Here is a 16272-nt window from a genome sequence, read left to right as displayed (position 1 = left end):
AGACTGTTCTTCTGACCTAACATTGTTTCATTAAACTTTCTATTGTGTAAAATGTCAAATCCACACAAGAGTGATCTCATTATTCCTCTCTTGGAAATTCCATAAAAGCAAAGATGAAACTCTGATTTTTCAGTCTCCATCCTCTGCCAAGGATCTCAGCAACATCAGGGAATGTATTTCCAAAGAATGAATTAACAGCACGAAGGTGCTCCTGGGCAGATGCCTCTCAGGCCCTCAGACAGCCCAGCATGGTCCCGGAGGCGGCAGTTTGCTGACTGAAGGCGGCTGTTCTGGTTTCTTCCGTCAGGCCCGACCCTCCCACGGACGCGCTCCCTGCTATCACCAGGTTTGGCTTAGGCTGCCAGGTGGGAGGAGTTCTGACTTCCGACTGAACAAAGTTTTTCCTTGGGCCCGCAGATCCCGGCCCCACCCGGGCCAGAGGCCGTCTCACCGACTAGGCCTCTCGGCCGCCGACGCTCCCCGCGCGCGTTCCCCCCTCTCCAACCCTCCTCTTCCCCCTCCCCCCGGCAGTGGCGGTTGGTCGCGCGCCGTCGTCCCTTTCCCGCCCCCTCTGCTAACGAGCGGGCTCCAGACCCTCTGGGATTGGCTGCGCCTGAGTGCATCTTCCTTCAGCCTCTCTGATTGGTAGAAGGACGCGCGGGATATGGGCTCCGATTGGCTAGGCCAGAGCGCCTGCGCGGCGGGGTTCTCGGTCGCCAGCCATTCCTGGGGAGGACTGCCGGCCGGTCGGACGTCTCGCCTGTCGCTGGAGGAGAGGTCCTGGCTCTCCGGGAAGGCGGCTGCGGCGGCAAAATGAAGATATTCGTGGGAAACGTCGATGGGGCGGATACAACGCCAGAGGAGCTAGCGGCCCTCTTCGCGCCCTACGGCACGGTCATGAGCTGCGCCGTCATGAAACAGTTCGCCTTCGTGCACATGCGCGAGAACGCAGGCGCGCTGCGCGCCATCGAGGCCCTGCACGGCCACGAGCTGCGGCCGGGGCGCGCACTCGTGGTGGAGATGTCGCGCCCACGGCCTCTTAACACTTGGAAGATTTTCGTGGGCAATGTGTCGGCTGCGTGCACGAGCCAGGAATTGCGCAGCCTGTTCGAGCGCCGCGGACGCGTCATCGAGTGTGACGTGGTGAAAGGTAACGCGGGGGCGCGCGGGGGCGGGGGCGCGGGCGCGCTCTGGGCACTCAGCTTGTTAGCCACGCCCCTTTCCCGGGGGTCGGTCACCGCGCGGTTGGGGCGGGTGGGGAAGTCCGCGGGAGCGAGGCCGGAGGTGTTGGGGGCGCGTTGGGTAGTCACCCTCCTCCCCTGCGGTCCAGGCACTATTCTCCAGATGGGAGGAAGCGGCTCTGGGTGGGTTCGGCGGCCACTGTGAGCCGAGCTACGGGGCCGGGGACGCGCCTGAGAGACTTGCGAGTGTACCGGGGGCGCGCCTTCCACTGGTCTCCTGGGCCTGGCACCGAGCGGAAATTGGGAAGTGACGGGCACAAGCCGGATCATGGAACGGGGAAGATTTCGCCACTTCCCCCCTTCCTCTCCAGACGTCGGTCAGAGCAAGGGAAGAGGGAAAAGGTGGGGGCTGATGCCCCAAGGCCACCCTCGTGTTCCCTCCCGATGAATGCTCCCGAGCGGAAGGTAACGGGGCCCTTGGACATTTCTCGGGCTGGGATCTTCTAGCTTTGTGTGGCATGGGTCTACTCATGGGTATAGTTACTCGTGGGTATAGGAGGGGCCCCTTCCGAATCATTTTGGCCTTTAAGTATCGTTAGGTGGGTTAGGCGTGGCAACGCTGTTTTCCAAGTCCCACAAACTAGGCTCGATTTTACATCTATGAACTGGGAACCTGGACCTTTTGAATGTGGAAGGAGGCCTGTTTTATGAAGGCCTCTTTTCCATAACCTTTACTTGCCAGCCCATGTCCTTGGGGCAGTGTTCTTTTATAAGCTTGGTGATTTTGCAAGGGGGCATATACTCTGGCTGAGGGTGACATGGAGAGGCACGTGTGAGAGGTCTTGGTTAAACATCGGCAAAACAGGTTTACTTGCTAATCGACTTTGCTGGAGTAGTCTAATCCTTAGGTAGATCCCAGTTTGCCTTTTCTTGGAGAAAAATGTATCACTGTAACTTAGGCCTGACTTCTTTTTGGGACCCAGTTGACCTTTTTTATAGTCTAGGTTTCTATCCTGTAAGTTCTTTTTCTTTTATGTTGTCAAGGTTCGGTGGGATAGCCCTTTTGTATATGTGGCCTTTTTCGGTTTCTCTTGGGAACAGATCAGAGTTAACTTTGCCATCTTCAAGGATGTAACCTGGGGGAGCATCTGATGCCCTACTCCTGGTGCTGGATTCATACCTGCTCTTACTCTGAAAAGTTTTGGTGATAGGAAATGGTGCAGGTGCTTACTTCCACCAAGACACTTCATTTGCTGTCCTGGATGGGCATATCTTTTGGGCTATTCCTTGTCCTTTCTGAAACTGGGAAAGTGTAAGGGGTTGCAGGCTCCACTACTAGGAGCAATTCCTTGTTCTGCATTAATACTGCATTCTGTTTTCCTTAACTCAGGTTATGCAAGTCTATGAATATCCAGAATCAGGCTTTGCTGCTGGAGGCTCTGAGGCAGGCTATGTTGCACATTGATTTTTGCTTTTGTTTAGAGTTAGAATAGGAAGGACTTCAGATTGGGCATCTGGCCAGGAAATGGATAAGGGTACATGACTCACTATGAGAATTCTGTGTTTAATTGACTTACCACATTTCTTTTGTGGTTCTCAGGCATGATGACTACTAGATTGGGAATCTAGAAATTAGCACCTAAGGGGACAGTCTCCATGGAACTCATTGGTCAAGATGCTTGTTTTCAGCTGGTGGACAAACCAAAAATTTCCTTGGATTCGCTCTGGTGTGAGACCAAGTGACAGTGGTGGGAAGGGTGAAGTGTATAACTGCATGTGGTTTATAGAACTCCTGGCTGACACTTAGTGAGAAAGCGAAAGTTTTGACTATTTTATCCTTTTGTAAACATTCAGTTAGTGGAAATGTGTTAACTTCATCAGGGAGTAGTGGTTAGCTGTTATTTGTAGTTACCCTGATAAGTAACAGAAGTTCTGACTCTTTGACGTCAGACTCTGGGAAAGATTTGACTGTCCTTTCCTTCACTGATGCTTTTCTGTCTCTCTGGGGTGAAAGAAAGTGAGATTTTTAAGTTGGGAATGTAGCAGAAGAGACTGGCTCTGGTTTTATAAACACTCATTTCTTGGGTTGAGAATGGGCATTCGATAATCAAGTCTTCTGGTGTTGGCTGTCAGGTCTTTGAAAAGCACAGAAGCTTGGGGTTGCACAGGACAACCAGTTCTGTTTTATTTCACAGTGGAAAAACATAGTTGCTTGGTTACCCCTGAGGTGTAGATATGATTTGATTTAAAGAGCAAAAATCTCCATAGCAACTGGATTGTAACTACTTTCCATGGTTACATTCTATTGGGTGTTCAAAGATGAAGTAGGAGAGTTGCTGACAGCTTTAGGAACCACTTAGGCTTCAGGGGAGGTCTGAAAGGCAGAAGAGGAAACTGTTTCCTCTATTTTTTGTAGGTGGCCGTTTTTCCCTGTTGTAGACAAATCTGTAGTTTAGAGATTTCTACTTCCCTCAGGATAGGAAAACTCATTTTTTTGGATTCTCTTGATGCTAGAATTGTGATGCCGCCAGACCAGTAGGTGATCTGTGTAAAACATTGCTTGCTTTTTTGCCTTTAAATGCAGTGGATTTCTCCCAGAGGTTACTGTTTCTTGAACTAGCTCTCCAGGCAGGTAGGTTTCTGGAGTCTCTAGATTTCTGGTTTTTCATCATCCTAGGATTAATTGGGTTCCTGGGCATCTTTGATAGGGTTAGGTCTTGGTTTGGCTGCTGGCTTAGCCCTGATGTGATTAGATTAGCTGGACAACCAAGTCATACTGTTCTTTACTGTTTGGCTTAGGAACTCTTTGATGTAAATTGGTTATAATTGTATCTAATGGCTTTTTAAAAAGCCAGTGATAAAAATCAGTGATATAATTCATATGGGCAGTCAGTTGAATCATACATGTGAAATCTCCGTTTTCAAACTTCAACTTGGTTTCTTAACAAAACCTAGCTAAGTAGAGAGTAGACAGTGGGATGTCCTGTTGCTCTTACAAACCCTTTGAAGTTGTTGTTGGGTGTTTTTCCCTAGCTTGTTCTAGTCTCAGGAATCTGTGGATGGGTTAGCCAGGACTGTAATATCATTCATTAATACTCATAGTGTTTGAAGATTTTTTTTTTCATTTCCCTTAATCTGCCGACAGGCTTCTGTTTTCTGCTTGGCACTGCATTCTCTGGAGGGTCAGCTCAGTCTCTTGCTTTTTTTTTTTTTTTAGTCTCTGCTTTTAAAGAGGTCTCTGATCACTAGTATCTGTTTTTAGTTACCTCTACCCCAAGTGGTGGTGAGAGACCATAGGACAGTTCTAATATCCTGTGGCTAATCCAAAAGGAACACTTTGCCTTAATTGGTAGGTAAGAAATCAGATTCTGACCATGGAGGTATGAGGGCTGAGAGTTGGGATGGTTCATTTTGTTCTTCCATCATCTCTGGCAGGTTCTAAGCTTGCACGTACAAATGGTATGGTAGCTGTTATTTTTTATTATTACAGATGAAGGATAATACTCTGTAGGGAGAGAAGCCTATGGTTATTCCTAGGATTGAGTAATCATAATTCTTTATCATTATTATATAGCTATTTATATTTAACAAGGCACTTTTATTTTCTTATTTGAACCTCCTAACTGAGGTGGGTAGGACAGATTTGGCAAGTCTGTAACATCTGGATCTGTAACAGGCTTTTAAGTGCCTAACTCAGTATTCTTTGGCTATATCATACTTATGATTTGTACCTGTTGATTATATTTTTATTTTCATTTGTATGAGAGGCAGGTTGATGGCATTGCCTCACACTGAGAAAAATAACTTGCTCTCAGAGCAGCTAGAGAGGGCATCCTGATAGGAAAATTTCTAGAAATTCAGACACTTATTTCAAGGCTATGTAAAAGGATTTCTTATCTTCAGGAATAGAATCTTAGTAATTTCATCCAGTTAGTTTTTTGTTTCCTAAACTGATGTGTGAGAGATGGGGTCCTGGTACTTGGTACTTAAATAGCCATGGGGTCGGATGGGTTAAAGTGCATGGCCTTATTTCCCATGAGCGTGATCTTGTCATTGTTTTTCAGATCCTGCTTGCACCATTGTGGTTTGTGAATTTGGACACGAATAAGAATTTCTTCCTACTCCTCCCTTTTCTAAAGTTGTCTCCTTCTGTATGGGAGATGAGTAGGACTTTGAGATCCCAGCATCCTATCTTAAGTCTGTATCCCACCACAGCTCATTCAGATCCTAAATGAGGACCTCAAGGGTAACCTGCTTAGCAGAACCTGCAATTGTAGCTTCTCATCTTGAAGCTAGGAAACCAGATCTTTCCTGTAAATAGTCTGCTCTGTGAACAGGAATCCAAGGGGTAAGGTATATATATTTCTGTCCCTTGAAGAGGAACAAGTAGAGGATATGACATAGCCTACGGTAGGGGGCTTAGGCCTGAATTCAGCCAAGAGGCTCAGTTTCCATTCCCACACCTCAGTGACTTACATGAGCTCCAGCTGCACCTGTTCTCAGTTTAAATTTCTAGTTATCTTACACAGTCATGCCTTATATATTGATTTCTCAGGGATAGACTGGTATAGTGAAGGGGCACAGAAGAACTGGAATTCTGTTCCTGGCTCTAATAAGTTTTGATCTAGGGCCATATAAATTCTCTGAGCATGTTTGTACACCTGTAAAATGGAGATAATGATCCTTTCCTTTGCCTGTCTCAGGATTATTGTGAGGCCCAAATGAAGGCCTGTGCATGGAAATCCTTTGAAAATGAAAGTACTCAGAGAAAGGGAGATGACATTGGAAGCATTTAATGAACTGTGCATTTCAGTCTAGCTTTCTTGCTTTAATTGGACCCTGGGCTGAGACATGGGTCATGCCAAGACATAATTGGTTATTTCCAGTATTTCAGAGTTATGGTTCAAAGGTGAGCAGTAGTGTTTGGTGACCTTGGGCTAGAGAACACTAAGTAATCGAGTGATCCAAGAACCCTTTCTGTGTTTTGTCTGGTGGTTTACACTTAGAGGAACTGGGGAGATTTTTATCCTGTGTTACAGTTCATCTTTGCTCTTCTCTCCAGAAAGTTGAGTGAGGTAGCAGGGGGAAGGGGAGAATGGGGAGAAGGCCATAGGGAAAGGTGATGCTTGGGACAGTTGGAAGCTTTGTTATGTGGGAACCATGTTTTATGACATACTCCTGGAGAGGAGGGTTTGGAGGCCTGGAGGTAGCTGGCAACAGCTGGGTGCTGTTGTGTGTCCAGTTTGGGACCCATCAGGTAGCATGCCCTGCCCCCCTAATTGCTAACCCTCTGTCTGCTGCTTTATCAGACTACGCGTTTGTTCACATGGAGAAGGAAGCAGATGCCAAAGCCGCCATCGCGCAGCTCAACGGCAAAGAAGTGAAGGGCAAGCGCATCAACGTGGAACTCTCAACCAAGGGTCAGAAGAAGGGGCCTGGCCTGGCTATCCAGTCTGGGGACAAGACCAAGAAACCAGGGGCTGGGGATACGGCATTCCCTGGAACTGGTGGCTTCTCTGCCACCTTCGACTACCAGCAGGCTTTTGGCAACAGCACTGGTGGCTTTGATGGGCAAGCCCGTCAGCCCACACCACCCTTCTTTGGTCGCGACCGCAGCCCCCTGCGCCGTTCACCTCCCCGAGCCTCCTATGTGGCTCCTCTGACGGCCCAGCCAGCCACCTACCGGGCCCAGCCCTCAGTGTCACTGGGAGCTGCCTACAGGGCCCAGCCTTCTGCCTCTTTGGGTGTCGGCTATCGGACTCAGCCCATGACAGCCCAGGCAGCCTCTTACCGCGCTCAGCCCTCTGTCTCCCTTGGGGCTCCATACAGGGGCCAGCTGGCTAGCCCTAGCTCCCAGTCTGCTGCAGCTTCCTCGCTTGGTCCATATGGTGGAGCCCAGCCCTCAGCCTCAGCTCTCTCCTCCTATGGGGGTCAGCCAGCTGCGGCTTCCTCGCTCAACTCCTATGGGGCTCAGGGTTCCTCCCTTGCCTCCTATGGTAACCAGCCATCATCTTATGGCGCGCAGGCTGCCTCTTCCTATGGGGTTCGTGCGGCTGCCTCCTCCTACAACACCCAGGGAGCAGCTTCCTCCCTAGGCTCTTATGGGGCCCAGGCAGCCTCCTATGGGGCCCAGTCTGCAGCCTCCTCACTAGCTTATGGGGCCCAGGCAGCTTCTTACAATGCCCAGCCCTCGGCCTCTTACAATGCCCAGTCTGCCCCATATGCTGCACAACAGGCTGCTTCTTACTCTTCCCAGCCGGCTGCCTATGTGGCACAGCCAGCTACAGCTGCTGCCTATGCCAGCCAACCAGCCGCCTATGCTGCACAAGCCACTACCCCGATGGCTGGCTCCTATGGGGCCCAGCCGGTTGTTCAGACCCAGCTGAATAGTTATGGGGCTCAAGCATCAATGGGCCTGTCAGGCTCCTATGGGGCTCAGTCAGCTGCTGCGGCCACTGGCTCCTATGGTGCTGCAGCTGCCTACGGGGCCCAGCCTTCTGCCACCCTGGCAGCTCCATACCGCACTCAGTCGTCAGCCTCATTGGCTGCTTCCTATGCTGCCCAGCAGCATCCCCAGGCTGCTGCCTCCTACCGTGGCCAGCCGGGCAATGCCTACGATGGGGCAGGTCAGCCGTCTGCAGCCTACCTGTCCATGTCCCAGGGGGCCGTTGCCAACGCCAACAGCACCCCGCCGCCCTATGAGCGTACCCGCCTCTCCCCACCCCGGGCCAGCTACGACGATCCCTACAAAAAGGCTGTCGCCATGTCGAAAAGGTACTGTATGCCCCCCCGCCTCTGCCCCCAGCTGGGGCTTAGGGCAAGGGGCTGAGGTTGGCAGGGGAGGGAAACTGGAGCCATTGGCCCCTCCCTTGGTCGTCTCTCCTCTACTCCCATGGGATGTCCAAAGGCCGAGGGGGTTGATGTCTGTGAACTTTTCTGGTCACCAGGGTTCAGGTGGAGCATTAGTGCTCAGCCTGGGGTGGTGCCAGCTAGTCAGGCTGGGAAAAGTGTCACCTGTCTAGGCTAGCCCAAGTGCCATTGGAGCTACTGCCTGCAGGATTGTGGCCCATAGCCTTTCCCACCGTCTCAAGGATCCTTAAGCCTGTCATGTGGTTGTCCTGGCTTTGGTGGGGTGGGTTTGAAAGAGTAGTCCCTTTGGCACTCACTGGCTGAAGGCAAGGTGTATGAGGTGCGTCCACTCTTTGGGGAAGTTGGGGACCTTGCTTTCGTCCGCCGTTCTGTTGATAAACAACCAAGGTCTTTCTGTGCGGGGCCCAGGGGGGATAGTTTGTTTGTGATTTGGGAATATAGACCAAAATCCACCTTGGCCAGTTGAGAAGGGAGGGCTTCAGTGGTGGGCTTGGTTTCCCACTGAGTTGAACCAGGCTTGATTTCTTGCCCTGGATAGGGTGATGAGCCTTCTGACAAAATCTTGTTTGTTGGAGACCAATCATCACACCCTCCCTATCCCCATTGGCATCTCCCCCATGCCCACCTGGAGCCCTCCCCTCAATTGTCTCATTCACCAACTGTCTTCTTCTCTCGACTAGGTATGGTTCCGACCGGCGTTTAGCCGAGCTCTCTGATTACCGCCGTTTATCAGAGTCGCAGCTTTCGTTCCGCCGCTCGCCGACAAAGTCCTCGCTGGATTACCGTCGCCTGCCCGATGCCCATTCCGATTACGCACGCTATTCGGGCTCCTATAATGATTACCTGCGGGCAGCTCAGATGCACTCTGGCTACCAGCGCCGCATGTAGGGCCATCCTGGGATGGGGCACCACGGGGGGGAAGGAGAGGAAAGGTGGGGTAGGGTGCAGACCCAGGTTATAACCACTGGCCCATACCTCTCCTGTTTGCGGTTTTTCATCCCCTCTACCCTGTGGGCCTTCCCCAGGAGATGATCCTTTTGAGTGTTCGGCAGTAACCTTTGTTCCTTCGCCTCAGCAGCAAATCTTGCTACTGGCTCTAGATCTGCGGTTTCCCCTCTCCCCTGCCTCCCATCTCCCAGGATGGGAATTTCTTTTATGTTTTTATTTTTTCCTGGCTCCCTTTTATTTTTGTGCGCGATATTTAAGGTCGTCTGGATGGGGAAGCAACCTGCAGCTGAGAGGTCGGCGGCGCCTTTTTCTTTTTAGATGTGAGGGAGGCCAGGAAAGGGTTAGCTTAACCATTTCCTATGCGCCAAGCTGTGCCAGCAGTCCAGGGGGGCCCTGACTTTGTTCCTCTATAGACTGTGTTGAGACTGAGTTCCTGTCGGGACAGTCGGTTGGTATATGTCCAAATCCCTACTGACCCCCTGATGTTCTAGCTGATGCTGAGTGGCACAGTCCCACATCCCCATCTCCCCAAGTAGGTGGTGTTAGAAAACCTTGATTTTTTTTCCCTTTTGTATGGACTACAAATAAAACTTGGGGCAATTTGCAGTTTGGAAACCTGGTTGTCATTGTCTTGATTGCACTCAGTTTCAGAGGAGCCAGTTTGACATCCAGGAAGACATGACAGCTAAAAGGAAGGCAGCTGGAGAATCCCAGGGCAGATGAGGAAAGGGGTTTGAATGTGGGAATTAGTGATTTCCCTGCTGCCCAAAGGCATTTAGGTCATCGTTGTCCTACTAGTCTGCCATCTTTAGGACTGGAGAGTCCAGACCAAGTTGCTTGGACTTCTCAGCCCTTAACTTGAATTGATCACACCAAGTAAATTTATTGCCCATTTTCCCCTAACTTATCTCCAGTTCGGGAACAACCTGTGCTCCAGTAGGGTGGTCCTGGGGTATGGCTTCTCAAGTGAGAAGTGGGGAAATAGGCTGCTTTGGTGCTTACAAGGCTAGTCTCCAGGCAGTGGGCTTGAGTGAGCGTTGGAGCTGGGACCCAGAGGGGAGCCAGTAATGGGGTAGGGGTGATTTCAGTGTCTGGTACTTCCCTGTGGTTAGCGAAAGGAGGAACAGGGACAATTGGAAGCAGGTATGGGGGATCTGGCAATATACCTGGTATTTCGCCTGTTGAACATCACCATGGAGCGTCCTTCCTGCGTCCTGTCAACTTCTACCATCGTAGTGCCGAGACTCACTTCCCCTATCTCCATTTGTCAAGGTTTCCAGATGTTTTCTTGCTGGGTTTATATCTGAAGGTGACCTCAGACTGGGAAAGGGGTGAGGTACAAGCATAACCCAAGTAGGGATGCTGGGTTAGAGGGAGGAATTGAAGAATCTTTTTATATTTTTATTCTGGGACTGGTGGGTGGGGTGGGTGTGTTGAGAGGACCTGGCAGGGGGGTGGGGGGCAGGCAATTCCAGGCAGGGACAAGATGGAGGCTTGGGCTTACTAATAGTGAGTGAATGGAAGAAGACTGGTCGGGTAGGAACATAATGATGTTCCTTTGGGCATGGGGACTTAAAGAGATTCGATTTGGGAGTTTGCTGGGGCAAGGTGATTTTGGGCAGTTATATGTGTCAATCAAGTGGAGTTCAGGTGGGTTCTTTTCTGCCTCTCTCACTGGCTTCTCGTGAATTTGCCTGATTCAGAGTAGCTTGCCCCAGATGTTTTCTTTCCTCTGCCCAGTGGGCAAAAGCCTATGATCTTTATAACCATGAACTCTTGTGGATGCTAATTGGGGTAATTTCAGAGGGTTACTGGGGTCATAGCTCTTTTCCTTGTTTCTCTTTCTGCTCACTGCTTTGCCTCCAGGTGCATTGCTGTTCCTTTTCATTTCTTTACAGGACTGTGGGGGGAGTTCAATAGGTTTCTTGTCACTTTTCTGCAGGGAGGGTGGGGTGATCTGAGGGCCAAGCTAACCAGCTTAGCTCTGGTTATTACTCTGGAAAATACAGGGTTGGTTGATTGCAGGGCTGTGATTGTGGCCTGTATATTTGTAATATTTGTCATGTGGCTTTCTCTCTTCCTTTTTCTCCAGTGAGGGTTCTGCCACTACTCCAATCCCACGGTTCCTGTGGAAAAAAAAAAAACAAAAAAAACAAAAAAACACTTAATGTGCTCTTGAGGCCAGTGTTGATGTTCTTTATTGCAGCCCAAGTTCTTCAGAGTGACCTGGCCTAGATGATCACTCTAACTGCCTGTCATCCTTAGGTCCTGATACCCTTTCTGCCTCAGCCCTCAGGCTTTTCGTTGTTTAAGCAGAAGAGTCTACAAAGCGAAATCATTTGTCATTCTCTTCTTCCTTGCAGATTGTTTTAAAATTCCCTTTGTCCTCTTTTATTTAAATTATGCCACCTGTGTTAATCCTGTAGCCCACTCCTTATACCTGGCTTTCTGTGGACTTCTAAGTTCTGGGTCCTATAACCTGAGATGGTTGGGTTGAGTGAATGGGAAGACAGATATTTAATGTGTGTTTGGGGAGAAGAGGGTGGGGAATATGGGCTCCCAGTGTCCTTCAGATTTTTGCACTTCTGCATCTCTCACCTCTACAACTCGACCTTCATTGGAGAAATTTAAGATGATTTATTCCTGGAACAAGATCACATAGAGGCTTCTAGCCTTGTCAGCCTGCTCTCTTCTGAGGTTTGGACTTTGTTTCACATTCTGTCTGGGGTAAGCCTGGGGCTCGATCCCTTGTATTGGAGATAATGGGACTGGCACTGACTGGTCAGCCTCTGGGCAGGCTGCATTTCTAGTCATGCCCATCAGTTAAGCTCTGCCAATGTCTGTGCACAGACTGCTTATTCTCTAGTCATTTTGTCCCATCAAGCCATGTAAGCTGACCATATAATAGGGGATGACTGAGATCATAATGAAAATACATTTCTTAGATTTATGGACTATTATGTGATAGAAGGTTGGGTAATAGAGAAGGTAAGATGGAGAGCAGGTGATGGCAGCCTGGATTGCTCAGTTGGTTAAGTGTCTGCCTTTGGCTCAGTCATGATCCCGGGGTTCTGGGATTGAGCCCCAAGCCAGGCTCCCTGATGAGTGGGGAGTCTGCTTCTCTGTCTCAACCCCCCACCCTTCTTCCTGCTCATGGTTTCGTTCTCTCAAGTAAATAAAATCTTTAAAAACGTGTGGAAAGCAGGTGAAAAACTTTATAGTTACTTTTAGAGAGATCATAAGTGGTAGAACCTAGAGTTTTCCAGAAAAAAAGTTCTTAAAATTATTTCAAGTATAGCTCTAAGTCATTTGAAATACAGTGTTCAAGTAGCTGAGCCCTTGCGCTGACCTTGAATTTATAATAGGGAGGCAGGACCTACTTCAATGAACTAGTTACAGTTAATAAACAATGCTAGGGTAGTGGAAGATAAGGAAGAGGCAGCTCCACTAGTTAAAACTTTCTGGAGATGGAATTTGTTTGGAAAATTGTCCTGGTACAGAAAGAATGACTAGTGGTGTTGGCTCTAAAGTCACAGGTTTCCCGAGTTTGAATTGTCACTACTTAGCTGTGTGATTTTGGACATGTCAGGAACTTTCGTTTTTTATCTATAAAATGAAGGTAATTGCTAACATTTATTGAACACTTGCTAAATAAGCACTGTTAAAAGGGCTTTTCACAAAGGAATTACATTTGCTCTTCATTGCAGCCCAAATGCCAATTAAGTATTTTGAAACCTCTTTTATAAATAGGGAAATTGAGGCTATAGGTTAAGTAACTTAAGATCATATGGTTAGAAAGTAGATCAAGGGATTGAATCAGTATTTTGAATCGAATTATTCAGAACTTTGTAATCATTATAATACTGTGGAAGGATCAAATAAGAACACGGGACAAGTGTAGGACCTTATATATAGACAGTGCTCATTAAAAATGCTAGCTATCTCATAGAGTTAGAACATTCTGAGGAGATTGGGGTGGCCTAGTGGAGCACATATCCGAGCAAAGGACTTTGATGTAGCTGTAAGTGCAGCACATATGAATAATAGTGAAGCAGTGTATTTTTAAATGAGTGGTACCTAGGAGTGAAGTTGGCCACGGACCACACCAGTTTTTGTTATCTCCAGCAACACTTCAGTGTCCTGAGATCAGATTCTCCTTGAGTATAGAAAAGAAAGGTATGAGGATAGGGAAAAGTCGGTAAGGGGAGGGTAAGCGAGTATAGCTGGCAGTGGGATTGGAGGTTTAGAAAGCCTGCTTGACTGGCCTAGTCAAGGCAGGCCAGTCTGAACATCCCTGGCAAATACTCGTTTTTAATTTGAACTCTTACCTAAAACAGTAACTCGTTTCTGGACAGGAGCCAGAGTTATTAATGTGTATAAATTATATATATTCACCCACAAGGGTGTGAAAGTAATAGATTGTTTATTCACATTTGAATGGTTTTCACTGACATCAGTGTTTCCTACCTAAGTTTGGATTTTCCCCTCATTTCCCTTTCAAGAGTCCAGGCTTCAGGCACTTGTCTTTTCAAAATCTGCAGTCAGAATGTATATTTATGCTTGGCTATGACATACAGCTTTCTAGATAACTTTGGACAAATCACTTTACCTTTTAGGTGCTTGGCAACCTGATCAACAAACTAAGAAATCTCCCAAATGACATCTAAAGTGTTCTGGACAAGGTGTTTTTAAAACACTGCATTCAATCCTATTTTGGATTGTTGGGTTGGTAAGGTTAGAGGTTTTGGACCAGATGTCTTTAATTTATAAGCCTTAATAGTTTTTAAGGAACAAGTATTAAGCTTCTTTAGTACTCAGTAAAATAGAGTTGGATAGGTGAACATCATGGAGGTGGTTGAACTACACAGATCTTTCTACGTAAAGCATTTTGCAGCATTTGTCAAGCTGGTAATCTTGGTAATCAAAAGCTGTAGTGTAGGTTACCCCCCTGGCTTTTGGGCACCTGCTTTTTCTGTTTAGGGAGACTGGAAAGCGTAATAGGTGATAAGGGTTTGATTTTAGAACTAAGTGTCCATGGTCTTAGCTGATATTGACTGAAAATCCAAAGTATTTCTCCTTTTGGTTTCTAAGAAGTCTTGCATTCATCCCCCCCCCCCCCCCCGCCCCATGTTAAGTCAACAAATAATTGAGTACCTACCATGTTCCAGGTGCAGTTCTAACACTGAGGATAGAGAAGGGAAGAAGAAAAAGTCCCTGCCCTTGCACAAGTATTTGACGGGGGAGGGGGGTAAGAGGTAGAACAAAATGGAATGAACACATAGGATTTCAAGTGGTGGTAAGTATTTGGAAAAATAACATGAAGTCATGGGATGAAGTTTCAAGGTAGGGTTGGAGTAGGAGGGATGGTTTTGGATGGGGTGGTCACCGAAGTACCTGGAGAAAGAATATTCCAGTCTAAATGAACTTGAAACAAAAAGGCCAGTGTACTGGAGCACGGTTGGGGTTTGGAGTGTGTGGGGTGGAACAATGTGTTGGGGGTGGGTTTGTTTAAGAAATTGGGAGATTTTGGCAAGAACCAGATCAGATAGGGTGAGTTTGAAAATTCCAATTTTAGTGGGTTTTAAGGAGCAGGAGGGGATGATTGAATGCATTTATTCAGTTGGATGAGCTTGCAAAATGAAACAAATATAACTCCCTCTTAAAGGCTTTCAGAAGGTAAATAATTAGATTGAGGGTGGGGGGGTGAGGGTGGGGCTGTGGTCTGCAAATCAGCATAGATTGTGATCCTGAGATTTATATTCCCAGTCCTCTCCCCTTTGGACCTGGAGAGATTCCTATAGAGTGAGTGGATCTCATCTGCTTTGGTATTTTGGAAGAAAGTTATCTCCAGGGCTGTTGGGACACACAAAATTTGGAAGATCAAACTGAAAGGAGCTGAGAGGATTTCTATACCAGATGCATTTCCCTGCAGATTGAGTGGTGACCCTCACCCGATGGCTGGCCACCTCAAAAGGGCACACACAGCTGACTAACGTGGAATTGATTTTCATCATTGATTATATGGCCTTTACTCAGTCTCAGAATATCAGCATCCACAATGAAAATGGACCAAGATTAGTGCACCACATCTGTAAATGTCATATTTCGATGATTTTAGGTCCTTCGCTCTTCCCACCCTAGAATAAGTCTTGACCAGTTTTTCACCATTTGATTCCTGAGTCATGTCCGGTTTTAAAATTCATTTCCGTAATTTTGACTCCTTCTCTTTATGGCCCCCACCCCCTTTTCTGGGGCTGCTTTTGACGGTCGTATATCATCTCTACTGATCCCTTCCTCATAGATAATTCACTGCTTTTTGTGTTTTAAGTTCTTTAATCTATCTCCCCCCCCCCCCCAACTCCCTCCTCAAAAGCTGCCTCGCAAAAAAGGGTCATTGCTTGCTCACTGAATATGGGATTACATGAAGAGCCAAAGGATGAGAAAGAAAATGTGATGAGGGAGACAGACGCTCCGGAGAATGCTGTTTTGATTGTATTTTGTTTATAGATGGATGTGACTAGGCTTTTTTAAGGTCCGTTCTAGGAGTTTAAACCTACAGCTCTGGCTGATGGTGCCCAATAAAATAAAACAAAAAACTTTGCTGCTCCAGTTTTTTCTCAGGGCGGGGTGGGGGCGTTTTCAATATCCAAGGTCATACAGAGAAGCCGTTTCTTCATTTTGGACCCACCCCGGGAGGCTGGTTCCGCGCGGGAGCTGGTCTCAGCGCCTCCTGAGTAACGCAACTTCCAACCGGGCCAACTTCGGGGCCGTTATAACCTAGTTGAAGCTGCGCCCATTAACCGTTTCCAGAGTTCCTTTCATCACCTATGACCGTAGTTTGATTTTGGGGGAGCTCCGGGACTCCTAGGGCTACGGTGTGGATTCTTGGGCAAAGGACGAGGTTGGTTTTTCAGGTGGGGAAGCTTCGTTATTTTTCTTACCTGGCGTTGGGGTCTGCGTAAACTATCGCTCGTAGCATCCTGGCTGCGAGGGGGTGGTGGTTGGGGAGTGGAGAAATTCGGAGAAGGCAGAATGGAGCGGGGGATACTGTCAGAATATGCACGTGTCGGTGGCAAAACGTGGAAGCTTCACAAAATTGGCGCCATGAAACTAAAGACCGCCGCACCGGAGCTCCTGCCTGCTCCGCCTAATGGCGGGCCGCACCCCGCCGGCAAAGCCCACGTTTGTAGTTCCTCCCTCACGCCAATCTCTTGCCCAATCACTGGCTTCGGCTTCGCGAGATAGGCGCTCATTGGCATTCGTATAAAAGCTC

General features: G+C 48.1%; 1 protein-coding gene and 1 long non-coding RNA gene across 7 annotated transcripts in view; one reads left to right on the top strand and one right to left on the bottom strand.

Annotated features, from left to right (window-relative positions):
- The first annotated feature begins 692 nt into the window (after nt 1-692).
- Nucleotides 693-16272, top strand: part of RBM14 (RNA binding motif protein 14) — a 45250-nt gene continuing 29670 nt past the window's right edge. The window contains exons 1-3 of one of the 6 annotated variants that reach the window (XM_038563805.1): nt 699-1150; nt 6491-6601; nt 8732-8888. In XM_038563805.1, coding sequence (XP_038419733.1) covers nt 814-1150; nt 6491-6601; nt 8732-8754 — 471 coding nt within the window. In that variant the 5' untranslated portion in view covers nt 699-813 and the 3' untranslated portion in view covers nt 8755-8888. Of the gene's footprint in view, nt 1151-1276; nt 1647-6490; nt 7956-8731; nt 9615-16272 lie in introns of those variants that run through there. The other 5 variants (XM_038563799.1, XM_038563800.1, XM_038563806.1 and 2 more) reach the window with 5 other exon arrangements.
- On the bottom strand, nt 9600-16256 carry LOC106559991. Its single transcript, XR_005373612.1, has 2 exons — nt 15941-16256; nt 9600-11125 (listed from the first exon to the last, which is right to left on the bottom strand). It is a non-coding gene; the product is annotated as an uncharacterized LOC106559991 (long non-coding RNA).

The sequence above is a fragment of the Canis lupus genome, chromosome 18 (assembly GCF_011100685.1).
Source record: "Canis lupus familiaris isolate Mischka breed German Shepherd chromosome 18, alternate assembly UU_Cfam_GSD_1.0, whole genome shotgun sequence".
NCBI lineage: Eukaryota > Metazoa > Chordata > Mammalia > Carnivora > Canidae > Canis > Canis lupus.
The sequence above is the reverse complement of the archived record's forward strand: the minus strand, read 5'-3'. Positions and strand labels throughout refer to the sequence as shown.